At 46.5% G+C, this 18,354-nt stretch overlaps 3 protein-coding genes across 7 annotated transcripts in view; all 3 read left to right on the forward strand.

Annotated features, from left to right (window-relative positions):
• Positions 1-4,836, forward strand: part of LOC117418843 (serine/arginine-rich splicing factor 7-like) — a 6,465-nt gene extending 1,629 nt beyond the window's left edge. For 3 of the 5 annotated variants that reach the window (XM_034031868.3, XM_059021711.1, XM_034031871.3), the window contains 7 exons: positions 30-260; positions 583-765; positions 1,291-1,374; positions 2,433-2,471; positions 3,029-3,073; positions 3,666-3,815; positions 4,086-4,836. In XM_034031868.3, the coding sequence (XP_033887759.1) occupies positions 37-260; positions 583-765; positions 1,291-1,374; positions 2,433-2,471; positions 3,029-3,073; positions 3,666-3,815; positions 4,086-4,140 (780 nt within the window). In that variant the 5' untranslated portion in view covers positions 30-36 and the 3' untranslated portion in view covers positions 4,141-4,836. The remainder of the gene's footprint in view (positions 1-29; positions 261-582; positions 766-1,290; positions 1,375-2,432; positions 2,472-3,028; positions 3,074-3,665; positions 3,816-4,085) is intronic. The other 2 variants (XM_059021712.1, XM_059021713.1) reach the window with 2 other exon arrangements.
• A 3,528-nt stretch (positions 4,837-8,364) lies between these two features.
• Positions 8,365-10,919, forward strand: LOC117418842 (carbonyl reductase [NADPH] 1). Its single transcript, XM_034031867.3, has 3 exons — positions 8,365-8,986; positions 9,881-10,061; positions 10,523-10,919. The coding sequence occupies exons 1-3, from the start codon at positions 8,701-8,703 to the stop codon at positions 10,884-10,886; spliced, it is 831 nt and encodes a 276-aa protein (XP_033887758.3). The 5' UTR covers positions 8,365-8,700; the 3' UTR covers positions 10,887-10,919.
• A 2,827-nt stretch (positions 10,920-13,746) lies between these two features.
• LOC131735825 (heterogeneous nuclear ribonucleoprotein L-like) lies at positions 13,747-17,865 on the forward strand. Its single transcript, XM_059021714.1, has 3 exons — positions 13,747-13,905; positions 16,013-16,131; positions 17,499-17,865. The coding sequence occupies exons 1-3, from the start codon at positions 13,813-13,815 to the stop codon at positions 17,848-17,850; spliced, it is 564 nt and encodes a 187-aa protein (XP_058877697.1). The 5' UTR covers positions 13,747-13,812; the 3' UTR covers positions 17,851-17,865.
• Positions 17,866-18,354: the final 489 nt, after the last annotated feature.

Raw genomic sequence — 18,354 nt, forward strand, 5'->3', positions numbered from 1 at the left:
CTCTCTCTCCCTCTCCCCCCCCTCTCCAGGTAAAAGATGTCCTATAACTCCTCGTCTCGCAGCTCTTCCCGCTCCTCGGACTGCAAGGTCTATGTGGGTGACCTGGGGAACGGGGCAGCGAAGGGGGAGCTGGAGAGAGCCTTCAGCTACTACGGGCCGCTGCGAACGGTGTGGGTGGCGAGGAACCCCCCCGGCTTCGCTTTCGTGGAGTACGAGGACCCGCGGGACGCAGAGGACGCTGTCAAGGGCATGGACGGGAAGTGAGTGTGGGGGGCTTGCAACATGCGTTTCTGTAGCGCCTTTCAGCACGAGGATCCCAAATCGCTTCTCACACAGACATTTAGTTCTTAAATGTGTTTTACAAAGTGGGGACCTCCCTACAACGTTTTATTTTCTCTAATTTTGTCCCCACATTTGATAGTAATACCTGCCCACACACACAGAACAATTAAACTGTATCTTTAATTCTAAGATTTGAAAAACGTGCAATAAAAGCGGACTAGAAAAATAACCTGTTTTAAAACAAATGTAGTAAGATTGGAATTAAAGACTAACCCATTCACCTGTCCTCCCGTTTCCCAGGGTGCTGTGCGGCTCTCGGATCCGCGTGGAGCTCTCCACCGGCATGTCCCGGAAGACCCGGTACGGGCGGCCCAGCCGGCGCCACTTCGACCCGAATGACCGGTGCTATCAGTGCGGGGAGCGCGGCCACTACGCCTATGACTGCTACAGATACAACAACAAGAGAGGGGGCCGGCGCAGCAGGTACTGAGAGAGGAGGGGGGCTTCAGCACTGGGGCAGTGTGGATGAGATCTCGGGGAGGGGCGAAGACGACTCCCAACGCACAGTGGCTTGATCCATTCCTGGTTTCACTAGGAGTTTAATAATAAGACACACCTGAGCTTGTTACCTAGACACACTGGGGGCTGATCAAGCTGGTAGTAAAACCTGGAACGGATGACACTGCTGTGCAACAGGAGTCTTATTTCCACTGTCCGGATGGGGCTCTCCACAGAGGAGGGTCCTTTTGGGCTGGTTGTGTCATTCAGTGTGAAGAAGCGGCTGCAGGGGTTTGTGTGGGTCGCTGTTCTTCTCCACAGAGTCTCAGAAAAGCAGCGAACATCACAAACCCACGCAGCTGTTTCTTCACTCCGAATGGTGAATCGGCCCGATCGACACCAGTTACCCTCGGCTCATCGTCCGTACCTGGGCTTTCAACATTTATGTTCTAGCTGAACTTTTTTGCAGGTTCTAGAGTAATTAATGCTGCTCTCTTTTTTTCTTTCCAGATCTCATTCTAGATCCCGATCTCGCTCTAGATCCCGCTCCAGGGGGCGTCGCAACAATCGTTCTCGTAGCCGCAGCAATGATCGGTAAGATTCACGTGGGTGTGTGTGATTTGGACGTCTGGGGGTGGGTGTGTGTGATTTGGACGTCTGGGGGTGGCTGTGTGTGATTTGGACGTCTGGGGGTGGCTGTGTGTGATTTGGACGTCTGGGGGTGGCTGTGTGTGATTTGGACGTCTGGGGGTGGCTGTGTGTGATTTGGACGTCTGGGGGTGGCTGTGTGTGATTTGGACGTCTGGGGGTGGCTGTGTGTGTGTGGGTGTGGGGGGTTGGTGCTGTGTCGGGTTGGTTGCGTATTTGTATTGGCTGTTTAAGACACTGGTTGGCATCACCTAGAAGTTTAGGATTAAAAAAAAAACACCTATCATAATTTAGATCTCTTATTTCCCATCATGTAATCAAAGAAACTACAAAACGATATTGCAAGTCATAATAGTAGCACAGCATTTCATACTGGATTTTGAAATGTCGTTTTTGTCGGTTTTTTTTTGTGTAATTTTTATTAGATACGTTTTCTGCACAGGATTTTAAATGTAGTGCAGCTTGCAGCCCAAAGAAATACTGTGTTGTCATTGAAATTATCGAATGCTTTGGGCAGTACAATCTACTTATTTTTTTAGTCTAGATCTCAGTATAATACACTTAAATATTTACTTGCGTATTTTCTTTGTTGAACTTGACAGTAAAAAAATCTACTTTTTTTAATAATAATTTCAAGTCTTTGGTACTTGCAACTTTCAACCTTGATGGTAGAAAATTGAATACCCTGTAGTACTTAGTTTATTAAACTCAACGGTAGAATTATTTATTTTAATTATTGCAGGCAACTCTTGCAAGGTTTATTCTCATAAACTGGATAGTTGAAAATATAATGCACTTAATAAACACGTTTACATTTTATCTGTGTTATCTGGGCGGGAGGGGGTGTGAGGAAGACCTTCCCAGCGATTTTGAAGACAGACTCTGATGTTTTCTGCAGGTTTTGTAACGGAAACTGCAGTTTGTCTTGATGCTTCAGATTTCTTGATGCTTCAGATTTCTTGATGCTTCAGATTTCTCCTGACAGCTGTCTCTGACTCTCCCAGCAGGTATCGCTCTCCCTCTTACTCCAAGCGCAGGAGCAGGTAGGACACCGTGTCCCCTAGGCAGCGTTAAGGGAGTGGGAGCTAGATAGACACTCTCACAGACGCTTGTGCATCGGCAGCTCAGCTTTGGCCTTTTAAATAAATATTAGCTGGGGGAGGGGTTAATTTTGTGTTTTCCCCAAATTCTGTTTATTGGTTTTACAATTGCAAAACCAGACACTGCAACAGAATCCATGCAATTGCAAGGGACAGTGTGCTAACGCGTCTCTGGCACCTGTAGCATCCCCTCACCTTGACAATCCCATTGCCTCCCCAGCAGTGGTCAGATTGACGCTATACCTTATAATATACTGTACACGAAGACTGGAAAATGAAAGGGGCGGGCGGGTTATCTTTTTAGAATAAGCATTTAACCATAGCTTTTTATTTTGACTTGTTTCAGACTTTTTTTTCCCACCCTCACTCTGAAATATGTTATTTGTATTAAGATGTCAGTAAAAATTAAAGAATGCATTAGAAGCAGTATTTCACTCTTATCTTTCTTTCCCCCCCAGTGTGCTAACTGTTCCTGTGGTTTTTTTTTTTTTTCCCTTCAGGTCTGGCTCTCCTGGGCGATCCAAGTCTCGTAGCCCGATAAGAAGGTAAGGTGATCTGCTCCCAGGTGCCTGTGGTTTAGTCTGGCTTTACCAGACTTACAAAGAGTGCCGCATGAACCCAGCACTCCATTTATTTAGACAGAGCTCTCCACAGAAATCGGGTGAGGGTCATTGCTGCCGACTGGGCTAACTTACCATTCAACTAGTAAAACAAAGAAACGGCTGCTTGGGTTTGTGGCGTTTTTTGCTGCTTTTGTCAGGCCCCTTTCACACTCGGACCCGGGTCACCCAGGTCAGCCCTGCTTTATCAAAAGCATCGTGAAATCACGTGCCCGACCTGCATGACTCTGAGCACTCCAGTGTGAAAGGGCTTTCGGCTCTGGAGAACAGAAATCCACACAATCCCAAGCAGCTGTTTCACTCTGAAATGGTAAATCAGCCTGATCGACACCAGCGACTCTCGCCTGTGGAGAGCTCGAATCGAATAATTGGTTTGTGCATCTCCAGTTACAAAAACTATCCCTGCAGCCCAGTTGGAACACCTAGCGCTGTGTTTTTTTTGTTGTAGATTCTAACCCCCTGTGTCTGTTGCTGTGCAGCGTTTCCTAACCCCTCCCTCCCTGTCTCTCTCGCACAGTCGATCGAGGTCTCGCTCGGCGCGCTCCGTGTCGCGCTCCCGGGCACGCTCAGTGTCTCGCTCCCGGGCGCGCTCGCCGTCGCGCTCTAGGTCCAGGTCGCGCTCCAGGTCACGAACGCCCAGACGATCCCCCAGCCCCAAACGAGCAAGGTGAGACATTTCTAACCCAGCTGCGGAGTCATGTTTGTACACAGGAGTGGAGTGTGTTAGTCAAGTGGACAATCGCGTTGATCTAAAGTAATTGCAGGCAGACACAATTTCTTGAGATGCAGGTTTTGAAGGATAGCTTTTTGTCTCCTGAAGCAAGTCAAACACAGTTCGGTATAGCTAAGCAGTCCAATGCGTACATAGTGGTTTGTTTATTCAGTATAGTTTAAGTGTTTTTGTCTCTCTCTCTCTCTCTCTCTCTCTCTCCTCTAGCCGTTCCAGATCTCCCAGCCAGAAGAAAAGCCCCAGTCCAATAGTGGCTGAATGAATTGAAGGCCTGTTGGCAGAAACATGTTTTTTAATTGTAATTTTTAATTTTATGTTTAGAGGTTTTTTTTTTGTGTGTGTTCTCCCCAAAATCTTGAGGACCCCCCCCTTGCACATTCCATGGCTCCTTTTTACTTTTTTTTTTGGCAAGAGAAAATAAAAAACTGGACACCGCTAATTTCTACACACAAACACATGTCTAATTTTATCGGTGGTGTATTTGCAGTTTTTTTTCTAGTTTTTTTTTTTTTTTTTTTGTGTAGATATTTATGTGGAAAGTATATACAAATGAAGCTAACGATCTCCGCCTGTTTCTGCTGTCTGTATTGAAGCTGTAACTGGGAAGCGTTGTTTATGGAAGTCCTTGCTAGAACTCTTGCAGGCTCAATTACAAACACGAATTAGGGGAACTGTTATTATAACAGTGTTGCTTTCAAATTTCTGGCTCTGCTGGTATGCAAACTCTGATTAGGACAATGTTAAGGGGGGGGGTGGTGGTGTGTGTGATTCCTTTGTAGTTACGACAGTGGTCTGTGCTGTTAATTGTTGCCAACCTGTGAAGTAAAAACATCAGATTTCTGTGTGAGGTCCACCACAGTTTAGAAATTCTCCCTCAGAAGAACTTTTTGGGTGTATGGGGGTGGTCTTGAGGGACAGGAATTGAGAATATACTGAACCAATAAATTTTTTTTGTTAAGTTTTTGTGGGTGTTTTTTTGTTTTTTAAATTATAACTATTCTAGATAATCTCCTGTCTTCTTTTTTTTTTAGTTTGCTTCGCAGGTGTATTGTCTCAATTTGGAAATCGCTCATCCGGGTGCATACCCAAGTTTACATCTTGTATTGGGTTGGAAATGTGTTTTTTTGAACCGATGAAGGTACACAAGGAATTGAGCGCTTGTTCGGTTTCTCCTTAATCGATCAGAGAGCGACTCGAGTATCACAAGGAGGAAACTGACAATTTGGACGACCGGATCCAACCTGTCAGTAACATTTTAAACCCTGTTTTGTGCATCTCGTTACCAAAGAAATAGTTAGCATCATTTGCTCAGGCACTGATTTTGCGGTGGGGGGGGTGCAGAGGACCGTCTTTATTTGCAGGAGTCTACGTGTGCATGAATTTATAGAACACAAGTACAGATGTAAACTTGGTTGTGTTTATTTTAAATCTGTGCAAAGGAAGTAGTGTTTTGACTGGAAACTACTTGCATGTTACTGAGTGTAATAACATCTACATCAATATATCTATTATTTTTCTCATGCAATGGAAGTTACAGTGGGGCGGGAGGGGGGGGGGGGGGGAGTTCATTTGAAATGTAATTATTTTTTTTTTGTTGGTAGTTGACAGATTCTCAATGTTGATTGTACAGAAAAGCACCCTGATAAAGTTGTACAGTATGTGGATAATTCTACTGCTTTAAAAGATTGAGATCAAATAGAAAGGCTTAACACGTCCATTTCTATCGTTTGGATGGAAAGAACCTCTTGCATTTAAAATTGTTTTTCTGTAATCTTAGTGTTGCTTTTGAACGTTGTCATGAGTATAACAAGAACAAATGATTAGTTTTTTTTTCCCCAAAATATAAATTAGTTTTGATTTTGTTTTGTTTTTTTTGGGGGGGGGGGCTACTCATACAGAGCTATAAAGCTATTTAAAAAAATGGTGGGTTCCTCTTTTTAGGTGATTTATGGGGTTGGAGCTGGAGTGGACAATGTCACGATCAGAAAGAAGTGTCCCCCTAGCTTTCACCCATGTTAACAGATTTCATTAAAAAAATAAATAAATGAAGAGACACCTTTTTTTATTTCTGGGTTTGTTGTGTGTCTGACTTTTACACCATTAGCTGAACTGCAAACCTCTTTGCTCTCTCCCAGTTAGCGGGGTCCCCCTGGGACACTGTGTGGGGTTGGAGTAGCTCTGCACTAAACAGCTGAATGGAGAGAGGAGAGTGGGCAGAAACGAAACACACTTACACATTCACATAGAAGCTTTCATGGCTGTTCGGGCCCATGTCTTTATAATATATAGCACTAGACCCTGATATTGATGCGATCCAGCCCTCTGAAATGTCTTTATAATATATAGCACTAGACCCTGATATTGATGCGATCCAGCCCTCTGAAATGTCTTTATAATATATAGCACTAGACCCTGATATTGATGCGATCCAGCCCTCTGAAATGTCTTTATAATATATAGCACTAGACCCTGATATTGATGCGATCCAGCCCTCTGAAATGTCTTTATAATATATAGCACTAGACCCTGATATTGATGCGATCCAGCCCTCTGAAATGTCTTTATAATATATAGCACTAGACCCTGATATTGATGCGATCCAGCCCTCTGAAATGTCTTTATAATATATAGCACTAGACCCTGATATTGATGCCATCCAGCCCTCTGAAATGTCTTTATAATATACAGCACTAGACCCTGATATTGATGCGATCCAGCCCTCTGAAATGTCTTTATAATATATAGCACTAGACCCTGATATTGATGCGATCCAGCCCTCTGAAATGTCTTTATAATATATAGCACTAGACCCTGATATTGATGCGATCCAGCCCTCTGAAATGTCTTTATAATATACAGCACTAGACCCTGATATTGATGCGATCCAGCCCTCTGAAATGTCTTTATAATATACAGCACTAGACCCTGATATTGATGCGATCCAGCCCTCTGAAATGTCTTTATAATATATAGCACTAGTCCCTGATATTGATGCGATCCAGCCCTCTGAAATGTCTTTATAATATATAGCACTAGACCCTGATATTGATGCGATCCAGCCCTCTGAAATGTCTTTATAATATACAGCACTAGACCCTGATATTGATGCGATCCAGCCCTCTGAAATGTCTTTATAATATACAGCACTAGACCCTGATATTGATGCGATCCAGCCCTCTGAAATGTCTTTATAATATATAGCACTAGACCCTGATATTGATGCGATCCAGCCCTCTGAAATGTCTTTATAATATATAGCACTAGACCCTGATATTGATGCGATCCAGCCCTCTGAAATGTCTTTATAATATACAGCACTAGACCCTGATATTGATGCGATCCAGCCCTCTGAAATGTCTTTATAATATACAGCACTAGACCCTGATATTGATGCGATCCAGCCCTCTGAAATGTCTTTATAATATATAGCACTAGACCCTGATATTGATGAGATCCAGCCCTCTGAAATGTCTTTATAATATATAGCACTAGACCCTGATATTGATGAGATCCACCCCTCTGAAATGTCTTTATAATATATAGCACTAGACCCTGATATTGATGCGATCCAGCCCTCTGAAATGTCTTTATAATATACAGCACTAGACCCTGATATTGATGCGATCCAGCCCTCTGAAATGTCTTTATAATATACAGCACTAGACCCTGATATTGATGCGATCCAGCCCTCTGAAATGTCTTTATAATATATAGCACTAGACCCTGATATTGATGAGATCCAGCCCTCTGAAATGTCTTTATAATATATAGCACTAGACCCTGATATTGATGAGATCCACCCCTCTGAAATGTCTTTATAATATATAGCACTAGACCCTGATATTGATGCGATCCAGCCCTCTGAAATGTCTTTATAATATACAGCACTAGACCCTGATATTGATGCGATCCAGCCCTCTGAAATGTCTTTATAATATACAGCACTAGACCCTGATATTGATGCGATCCAGCCCTCTGAAATGTCTTTATAATATACAGCACTAGACCCTGACATTGATGTGAGAATTATTTGTATCGGGTGAAAATGCCCTCTCATTAAAACCAGCTGTACTGTTTCATTCTTCTGATTTAACTGCATATTATAATGAATCTAGTCCTGGGTGCTGCGTGTGCGATACAAGCGGATTCTCACGCACTCGGGGTCACGGTGGCCGGTAAGCACACTCGGTGGCGTTTGTATCAAACAACGCTTCCCAACCCAGTCCTCGGGGACCCCTGTGTCCATCTGAGCTCTCAATCACTTAACTAATCTCTTAATCGAACTAATAATTTGCTTAATTAGACCTTTTTAATTGTTCTCGGCTGCCTCAAAGTTGCAGATTTTAAGTTATTTGTAACATTTTATAGTTTAGTTGAAACCAACTGTTTTAAGAACTGAAAACAATGAAAAAGGCTTAATTGAGTTAATTATTAGTTCAATTGAGGGTTTAGTTAAGTGGTTGAGAGCTCAGTTGGAATGAAAACCAGCAGACACGGGGTCCTAATCTATATAGTGTGGATTTCCCTGTGTCATACCATTTTTGCGCCTTTAAGAGACAAAATAAAAACCCGCACATGCGCTGAAAGAAGGACCTTTGATTCGCTTTGTTTAACTTGTGTCAACAAGTATATCTGAACCGATGAGACGAACAATGGGAAATCGTTTTCAGAATGACTTTGCATTAATAACCCAGCTATATAAGTAAGTATAGGCAAATCGGCTCAGTGCAGTGTAACTCAGCTACGCGGGTAACTTCCGGATACTGTATCTGCTGTGCTAGGGAACTTTTAAGAGTCGCTTTTTGAAAACCTGTATGCAGAAATGTCGAAAAAGGTTGCACTGGTCACCGGCGCTAACAAAGGCATCGGGCTGGCGATCGTGAAGGGTCTGTGTCAAGCGCGTTACCCCGGAGATGTGATCGTGGCTGCCCGGAGCGAGGCGCTGGGCAAGGCGGCGGTGGAGGATTTGAAGAAGGAAGGACTGACGGCTATCTTTCATCAGCTCGACATCACGGACCCGGCCAGCGTGCAGCGAGTAAAAGACTTTCTGGAGAAGAATTACGGTGGAGTCGACGTTCTCATCAATAACGCAGGAATCGCGTTTAAAGGTAGATTATTATTATTATTATTATTATTAGTTTTATTATTATTATTATAGTTATTATTATTATTATTATTATTATTATTATTATTAATTGTTCTTGTCATACTATATTAACAATTATATATATATATATATATATATATATATATATATATATATATATATATATATATATAATATAAATTACTGAATATAATTAATATTGAAATGATCAGGAGCCAGGAGTTTGAGCAGGGTTAGAAACTCACACTAGCCCTGCTGCTGCTGCTGCTGCTGCACCCAGTCCTGGGGTTCAGAACTCCCCTCAATGAAGTCTATTATTATTAATATTGAAATGATCAGGAGCCAGGAGTTTGAGCAGGGTTAGAAACTCACACTAGCCCTGCTGCTGCTGCTGCTGCTGCACCCAGTCCTGGGGTTCAGAACTCCCCTCAATGAAGTCTATTATTATTAATATTGAAATGATCAGGAGCCAGGAGTTTGAGCAGGGTTAGAAACTCACACTAGCCCTGCTGCTGCTGCTGCTGCACCCAGTCCTGGGGTTCAGAGCTCCCCTCAATGAAGTCTATTATTATTATTAATATTGAAATGATCAGGAGCCAGGAGTTTGAGCAGGGTTAGAAACTCACACTAGCCCTGCTGCTGCTGCTGCTGCACCCAGTCCTGGGGTTCAGAGCTCCCCTCAATGAAGTCTATTATTATTAATATTGAAATGATCAGGAGCCAGGAGTTTGAGCAGGGTTAGAAACTCACACTAGCCCTGCTGCTGCTGCTGCTGCACCCAGTCCTGGGGTTCAGAGCTCCCCTCAATGAAGTCTATTATTATTAATATTGAAATGATCAGGAGTTTAAGCAGGGCTAGAGTCTCACACTCCCTCTGCCTGCTCTCCTCTTTCAGCCGCTGCCACTGAGCCCTTATCGGAGCAGGCGGAGGTGACTCTGCACACAAACTTCTTCTCCACCCTATGTGTGTGCCGTGCTCTGCTGCCCCTGGTCAAGCCCCAGGGCCGCGTGGTCAATGTGTCGAGCTTCACCAGCAGCCAGGCGCTCGCTCAGTGCAGCCCAGCCCTGCAAGCCAGGTGAGGAGGACTGCCACTGTCTCTGTCTGTCTGCCTCTGTCTGTCTGTCTGCCTGCCTCTCCATCTCTGTCTAGCCAACTGTGTTTCTTCCTCTCTTTCATCTGTCTATCTATGTGTTGGTCTATCCAGCTATTGTCTGTCTTTCTGTCCATCCACAGGGATGGGAATCAGACTCCAGTTGCACAGCAGTGTCACCCAGTCCAGGTTTTACTACCAGCTTGATCAGCCCCAGTGTGTCTAGCTAACAAGCTCAGGTGTGTCTTATTATTAAACCCCTAGCGAAACCAGGAATGGATCACACTGCTGTGCAGCAGGAGTCTTATTTCCATCCCTGATGCATCTATCTGTATGTCCCTGTTGATCTATCTTTCCAACAAACTGTCCGTCTGTCTGGAGTTGAAGTGTGTCTGTCTGTCCGTCCCGCCACCTCTCTCCGTGCTGACGCTCTGCCCCGCCCCCAGGTTCCGTGACCCCGCCTTGACGGAGGCGGAGCTCTGCGCTCTCATGCAGGACTTCGTGTCCGCGGTGCGTGCGGGGGCTCACCGGGAGCAGGGCTGGCCAAGCTCTGCCTACGCCACGTCCAAACTGGGTCTCACCGCGCTGACCCGGGTCCAGGCCCGGCAACTCTCCCAGGACCGGCCCGGAGACGGGATCCTGCTCAACGCCGGCGATCCGGGCTGGGTCAGAACGGACATGGCCGGGTCCAACGCTTCCAAGAGTCCCGAGGAGGGGGCACAGACCCTCCTGTACCTGGCACTGCTGCCACCCGGATCCACTGCACCCCACGGGGAGCTCGTGAGCGAAAAGAAGGTGCAGGAGTGGTAGAGAGAGGGAGAGAAGAGGAGGAGGAGGAGGAGGAGGGGGGGGGGAGAGGAGAGGGGGAGGATGAGAGGGAGAGGGAGGAGGGGGAGGAGGGGGGAGAGAGGAGGGGAGAGGAGGAGGGGGAGAGGGAGAGGGAGAGGGAGAGAAGAGGGGGAGAGGGGGAGAGAAGTGGAGAGGAGAGTGGTGAAAGGGAGTGGTGGGGTGGGGTGGGGCAGTGGAATACGATAATGAACTTAATGACATGTACACCTGTCTTTATTGTGTGAAACTCTAATCCATTTGCTACGATCATTAATTATTTTGTACTTTTTTAAAAATGTTTTTATATATATATAGAAATGTTATGAAAGATTATTACAATGTAATGGTGATAATTGAATTAAAAAAAAATGGTTAGTGACTCATGTGTCTACTCTCTTATTATCCCCCCCGAGTGTGGGCATCTCCTAGGCAACAAGGGTTATAGTGAAGGTAGTCCTGTCTGTCTGCCTGTCACATTGAACTGTAAGTGAGCAAGTCACTTCACCTGCTTGTGCTCCGTCTTTCGGGTGAGATGTAATTGTAAGTGACTCTGCAGATGATGCATAGTTCACACACCCAAGTCTCTGTAAGTCGCCTCGGATAAAGGTGTCTGATAAATAAACTAATAATAATAATAGACACTCTTTAGCACAGATTATTGAAGGGTCTGAACCTGGGAGAGTGGGTCTGCCTCTCCGTGTGTAAAGGTTCAAATGAATGTGACTCTTTGATTTGTGATGAGACTTGCTTCCATGCTGCTGCAGTTGTGCGAGACCAGTCCAGTCTCTGTGTGTGTGTGTGTGTGTGTGTGCGTGTGTGTGTGTGCTGAGTCAGTTCCGGGGACGGTGCCTCGTGGTGCCATATGGATTTGGAGGTGTCTGTTGTACACTCAGCAGGGGCGCTGCAGAGCCAGTCACCCAGCAATCACCTGCTAACTGCCTGGCCATCGATACCGTCTGCCTGGGCAAACGCTCCAGGAGCAATGGGCAGGGTCCCTAATACACATTCTTCTGGTTTCTTATCAAATTGCTGTCCCCCCCCCCCCCCCCACTCGTGGAGAGGCCTTTCTGAGGGAACACGAAACCGCTCTCTCAGGAACAGTGGCTTGAAACCTGCTTCCAGGAGACCTAGTTTGAGGCGTTGCTGTATCAAACCCCAAGTCTCCCCTGGTGTGCTGCGCAGTGGCCTGAAACCTAGTCTCATGAAACCACGTCTTCCCTCAGCTTTAGTGTTCTGTGGCTGCCTCGGATCGTGTTGAGAGTGTGTTTGATTCTCTTGCACTCTTTGTATGACAGACCCTCTCTCTCCCTTCTCCCTGTCCCTCAGTTTTATATCAGTTAATCTGTGCTGTGTTGGGTGTCTCTTATAATAAATTTCTAAGTGTCGGGCGTGTCTCTCTCTGATCGTGTTGAGAGTGTTTCGTTCTCTTGCACTCTTTGTATGACAGACCCTCTCTCCCTTCTCCCTGTACCTCAGTTTTATATCAGTTAATCTGTGGTGTGTTGGGTGTCTCTTATAATGTGTTTCTGAGTGTCAGGCGTGTCTCTCTCTGATCGTGTTGAGAGTGTGTTTCATTCTCTTGCACTCTGTATGACAGACCCTCTCTCTCCCTTCTCCCTGTCCCTCAGTTTTATATCAGTTAATCTGTGCTGTGTTGGGTGTCTCTTATAATAAATTTCTAAGTGTCGGGCGTGTCTCTCTCTGATCGTGTTGAGAGTGTTTCGTTCTCTTGCACTCTTTGTATGACAGACCCTCTCTCCCTTCTCCCTGTACCTCAGTTTTATATCAGTTAATCTGTGGTGTGTTGGGTGTCTCTTATAATGTGTTTCTAAGTGTCGGGCGTGTCTCTCTCTGATCGTGTTGAGAGTGTGTTTCATTCTCTTGCACTCTTTGTATGACAGACCCTCTCTCTCCCTTCTCCCTGTCCCTCAGTTTTATATCAGTTAATCTGTGGTGTGTTGGGTGTCTCTTATAATGTGTTTCTAAGTGTCGGGCGTGTCTCTGATCGTGTTGAGAGTGTGTTTCGTTCTCTTGCACTCTTTGTATGACAGACCCTCTCTCTCCCTTCTCCCTGTCCCTCAGTTTTATATCAGTTAATCTGTGGTGTGTTGGGTGTCTCTTATAATGTGTTTCTAAGTGTCGGGCGTGTCTCTCTCTGATCGTGTTGAGAGTGTGTTTCGTTCTCTTGCACTCTTTGTATGACAGACCCTCTCTCTCCCTTCTCCCTGTCCCTCAGTTTTATATCAGTTAATCTGTGCTGTGTCGGGTGTCTCCCTCTAATCGTGTTGAGAGTGTGTTTCTTTGTTGATACTGTGAGATCCACACTGTGGGAGAGACTTGTAAATGTAGCCTCTGCTAATAGGTTTCGACAAGGATAAAAAAAATGGCTTAACTACCATAGTAATGAAAAATACATGCTTTTATTAATTTGCTTTTAAATATTTGTTTGCAGAGTAAGCTTGACTAGGTATACGCTGTTTATATTTATTTATTTATTTATTGTAAGTATATTGTAACGTCACGGAAGTAAAACGGTTATGGAGCCATTATTAACCATTATTAACCATGGGGGTTCGAATTGCGCTCCAATAATGGTGATTGGTCAATTTCTTGGTCCCTCATGCCAAATGCTGATATTACACCAATCGTGTGCCCCCTAGACGGCCGCCTCCTCCAATGGATTTCTTTCGTGGGCGTGGACTAATCGGAAAACGGGTCTCGCCCGCCCTGGTTAGAGTGGCAGTCGGTTTCCAGTTTCCTTCCAATTGTAAGGCTCTGTGGGCGTGACTGACAGCCCGTCTCACCAGTCCTGTCGCCCGGTGGGCGTTCCCTCGGCCGTGTCTTGTATGTCAGTCGCGCGCCGGCAGGCTTTGTGTTTTCCATCACATTCAGCGAGGCGAGCGACAAAATGGCTGCTCCTGCAGGTCGTTTTTACAATGAGGGTGGACGGGCAACGAAACGTCAGAAAACCGATAACAACAACGAAGGCGGAATCTCAGGGGTGAGTAAGAATGCTTATAAAATATATAGGTCATCCCGTATTAACTTTACAAGTTTTTTTGTTTGCAAGGGTTTTTTGATTACAGTAAAGATGCATGTAAGTATTTATTTATTTATTTATTTATTTATTTTATTTATTTATTTTATTTTATTTATTTATTTATTTATTTATTTTAAAAATCGTTGTATTGGGTTGATTATGTCAACCGGGATAAGATTATTCGGCCGGGTTCCAGTTGGAAAATCAGTTTTCAATAAACGAAGCTCCAATGTACTCGTTTAACTGCGTCGATATTTGAAAAAGCTCCCGTTTTGTAATAAAGGGACGGTGTGTTTTTATTTTTGTGTGTTTTTGTAGGCGCCACGGGGGCCTGTGCTTTGACCTCCCCCACGCCAGTGTGGCACAAACTCCTGGTTTAGTCGGGTTTCGTAGTCCGGCGCTTCATTATTTTTTTTATTTTTTTATTTTTTTTTGAACCAGGCCTCTCTTGAATCTGAACCCCCTCCCCTCCTCCTGTCTTCCTCCCCCCCTCCTCCTCCTGTCTTCCTCCCCCCCTCCTCCTGTCTTCCTCCCCCCCTCCTCCTGTCTTCCTCCCCTCCTCCTGTCTTCCTCCCCCTCCCCTCCTCCTGTCTTCCTCCCCCTCCCCTCCTCCTGTCTTCCTCCCCCTCCCCTCCTCCTGTCTTCCTCCCCCTCCCCTCCTCCTGTCTTCCTCTCCTCCTGTCTTCCTCTCCTCCTGTCTTCCTCCCCCTCCCCTCCTCCTGTCTTCCTCCCCCTCCCCTCCTCCTGTCTTCCTCCCCTCCTCCTGTCTTCCCCCCCTCCCCTCCTCCTGTCTTCCCCCCCTCCCCTCCTCCTGTCCTCCCCCCCTCCCCTCCTCCCCTCCCCTCCTCCTGTCCTCCCTCCCCTCCTCCTGTCCTCCCTCCTCCCCTCCTCCTGTCTTCCCCCCCTCCCCTCCTCCTGTCTTCCCCCCCTCCCCTCCTCCTGTCTTCCCCCCCTCCCCTCCTCCTGTCTTCCCCCCTCCCCTCCCCTCCCTCCTCCCCTCCCTCCCCTCCTGTCTTCCCTCCCCTCCTGTCTTCCCCCCTCCCTCCCCTCCTGTCTTCCCCTCCCCCTCCCTCCCCTCCTCCTGTCTTCCCCCCTCCCCTCCCCTCCCCTCCCCCCCTCCCCTCCCCTCCTCCTGTCTTCCCCTCCCCTCCCTCCCCTCCCCTCCTCCTGTCCTCCCCCCTCCCCTCCTCCCCTCCTCCTGTCTTCCCCCCCCTCCCCTCCTCCTGTCTTCCCCCCCTCCCCTCCTCCTGTCTTCCCCCCCCCTCCCCTCCCCTCCCCTCCCCTCCCCTCCCCTCCTGCTGCCCCCCCCCTCCTGCTGCCCCCCCCCCCTTGGATATGCGCACCCCCGACCCCCGCTCGATAAACGGGCTCTGGTATTTGTACTTTGCAATGGAGGGACATTCACGTTTCAAATACATCTGTTCAACCACGGTAAAACACTTGAAATACACATTTCCGTTTTTCAAGGGGCCAGAAATATCAGTGTTGTAAAGCCAACGGCAAACGGGACAAAAGCTGTTCAAACAGTCATTACAAACCCATCCTGTCAGTCCGCATTTACAGGATTTGCAACCCTGGTCAGATTTAAAATAAGTAAATGCATGTATTTCAGTGAATTTTTAAAAGTGTTGTGGATGCCGTTTTTACAAACATCCAGATCAGATTACCGTGCGTGTGTGTCTGTAATTAAACAGATGTTCTATTAAGTTACTACAGTCTGGAACAGGGTAAAGTCTGCGAAATCCAATTAACATCCATTTAATAAAATTAATTAAAGAAAATAACACATCCTTTTAATATGGATTTCTATTCTATCTACATATTAGCCATTGTATTTATCTTGCTCTTAATTGTATTATAACTTGTACTGTGATTCTTGAAATATTTATGTTTGACTGCAAGTCACCCTGGATAAGGGCGTCTGCTAAGAAATAAATAACAATAATGTTCCAACAGCTAGCTAGCACACTGCTAAGCGCGGGCGTTGCTGTGTGACACTGGCCCCAGTTGGCAGTGCTGCCTCCCTGTCTGGGTGTGTGTCTCACGGTGTGTCTCTGTGTCTCTGCAGGACGGCTATGAGGACCCTCACAAGACGCTGCCCTCCCCGGTGGTGCATGTGCGGGGGCTGGTCGACGGGGTGATGGAGGCTGACCTGGTCGAGTCTATGCAGGAGTTCGGACCCATCAGGTAAGCACGGGCTGAACTCTGACCTGTATTTATTCAGCAATGTTTTACTGTTATTTTCTTGACTGGTAGTGTGCACTATTGCAGTCCATTCTGTTTCGTTGTGGTATGCGTGTCTCGGTATATGTAGCATGACACATGTGAGGGTGCTGACGGGATCCTTGCATGATGCATAATAAGATCATTTTTTTAATGGACTGTTGAAATGAGACCGGGAGAGAGTGGATTCACACCAGCTGTAAAACACGCTTCATCCAAGAACCGCTGTGTGAGCTACAGCGAGCTGTGCGGCTGTGGTCATGTGTCACACTACACGCCTCTCTTAGAAATACCATGTAAAGAAAGCATTCATCGATAGAGGGAAACGATACGCTCCTAGCTAGAACTACAGTTCCCAGCATGCCTGCTGGCAATAGTGAGGGATGATGGGAGCTGTAGTTCTTTAACTACAAATGCTACAGACCTCTATTAGATAGATCATGTAAAGAAAGCATTGCGGTTCACCAACACAGTGAATCCACTGGTACAGCCCTAGCTAGAACTACAGTTCCCAGCATGCCTTCTCATCTGCTGGCAATCGTGAGGGATGATGGGAGCTGTAGTTCTTTGACAGCTCTAGTGGTCTTGGTATCGCAATACAAACGATACATACCTCTTTTGGATATAGCGTGGAAAGAAAGCATCGCGATGCATTGATACAGATTAATTTATTAGAATTCTGCACAAACACATATTGCGAAATTAAAAAGGTGGAAGTAATTAATAATTTATAATAATTTATTTCTTAGCAGACGCCCTTATCCAGGGCGACTTACAAGATATCACATTATTTTTACATACAATTACCCATTTATACAGTTGGGTTTTTACTGGAGCAATCTAGGTAAAGTACCTTGCTCAAGGGTCCAGCAGCAGTGTCCCCCACCTGGGATTGAACCCACGACCCTCCGGTCAAGAGTCCAGAGCCCCTAACCACTACTTCACACCCCTGCATTATTGCAGATATTAATTCCTGTCTGGTCTTTTAATATTTAATTTCAGGGATTCTAATACATTTTAAATATTGTTTCAGGGTTTAAATGTAAATATTGAACTGCACGCGTTTTGCAACAGTTTTTTTTTTTTTTTTTTTTAATTAATTCACATTGCTGCTCAGTGCATCACCGATTTCAAAGCCTCACTGCTTGAATATATTTAACTGCATGTTATGAAGTACTGCAGGGCCTGGATGTTTAATCGGTTCAAACAGTTTAGAACAGGGTTGGAACAAAGACCAGGAGTGGAAGGGGCTGACACTGGCCAGCCCTGATTTTAAAGGGATGTGTGTTTGTGTTCCACGTTGCTGATTCAATGCTGGCTCCTCCCGGTAGCTACGTGGTGGTGATGCCGAAGAAGCGGCAGGCCCTGGTGGAGTACGAGGATCTGAACGGCGCCTGCAGCGCGGTCAGCTACGCCACCGACAACCAGATGTACATCGCGGGGCACCCCGCCTTCGTCAACTACTCCACCAGCCAGAAGATCTCGAGACCGGGGGACCCCGACGACTCCCGCAGCGTCAACAACGTGCTGCTGCTGACTGTCATGAACCCCATCTACCCCGTGACCACGGTGAGGAACACGCTGACTGACACACACACACACACACACGTCTACCCCGTCACCACGGTGAGGAACACGCTGACTGACACACACACACACACGTCTACCCCGTCACCACGGTGAGGAACACGCTGACTGACACACACACACACACACACACACACGTCTACCCCATCACCACGGTGAGGAACACGCTGACACACACACGTCTACCCCGTCACCACGGTGAGGAACACGCTGACTGACACACACACACACACGTCTACCCCGTCACCACGGTGAGGAACACGCTGACTGACACACACACACACACACACACACACACACACACACACGTCTACCCCATCACCACGGTGAGGAACACGCTGACACACACACGTCTACCCCGTCACCACGGTGAGGAACACGCTGACTGACACACACACACACACGTCTACCCCGTCACCACGGTGAGGAACACGCTGACTGACCACACACACACACACACACACACACACACACGTCTACCCCATCACCACGGTGAGGAACACGCTGACACACACACGTCTACCCCGTCACCACGGTGAGGAACACGCTGACTGACACACACACACACGTCTACCCCGTCACCACGGTGAGGAACACGCT

This window comes from Acipenser ruthenus, unplaced genomic scaffold (genome assembly GCF_902713425.1).
Source record: "Acipenser ruthenus unplaced genomic scaffold, fAciRut3.2 maternal haplotype, whole genome shotgun sequence".
Classification (NCBI taxonomy): Eukaryota; Metazoa; Chordata; class Actinopteri; order Acipenseriformes; family Acipenseridae; genus Acipenser; species Acipenser ruthenus.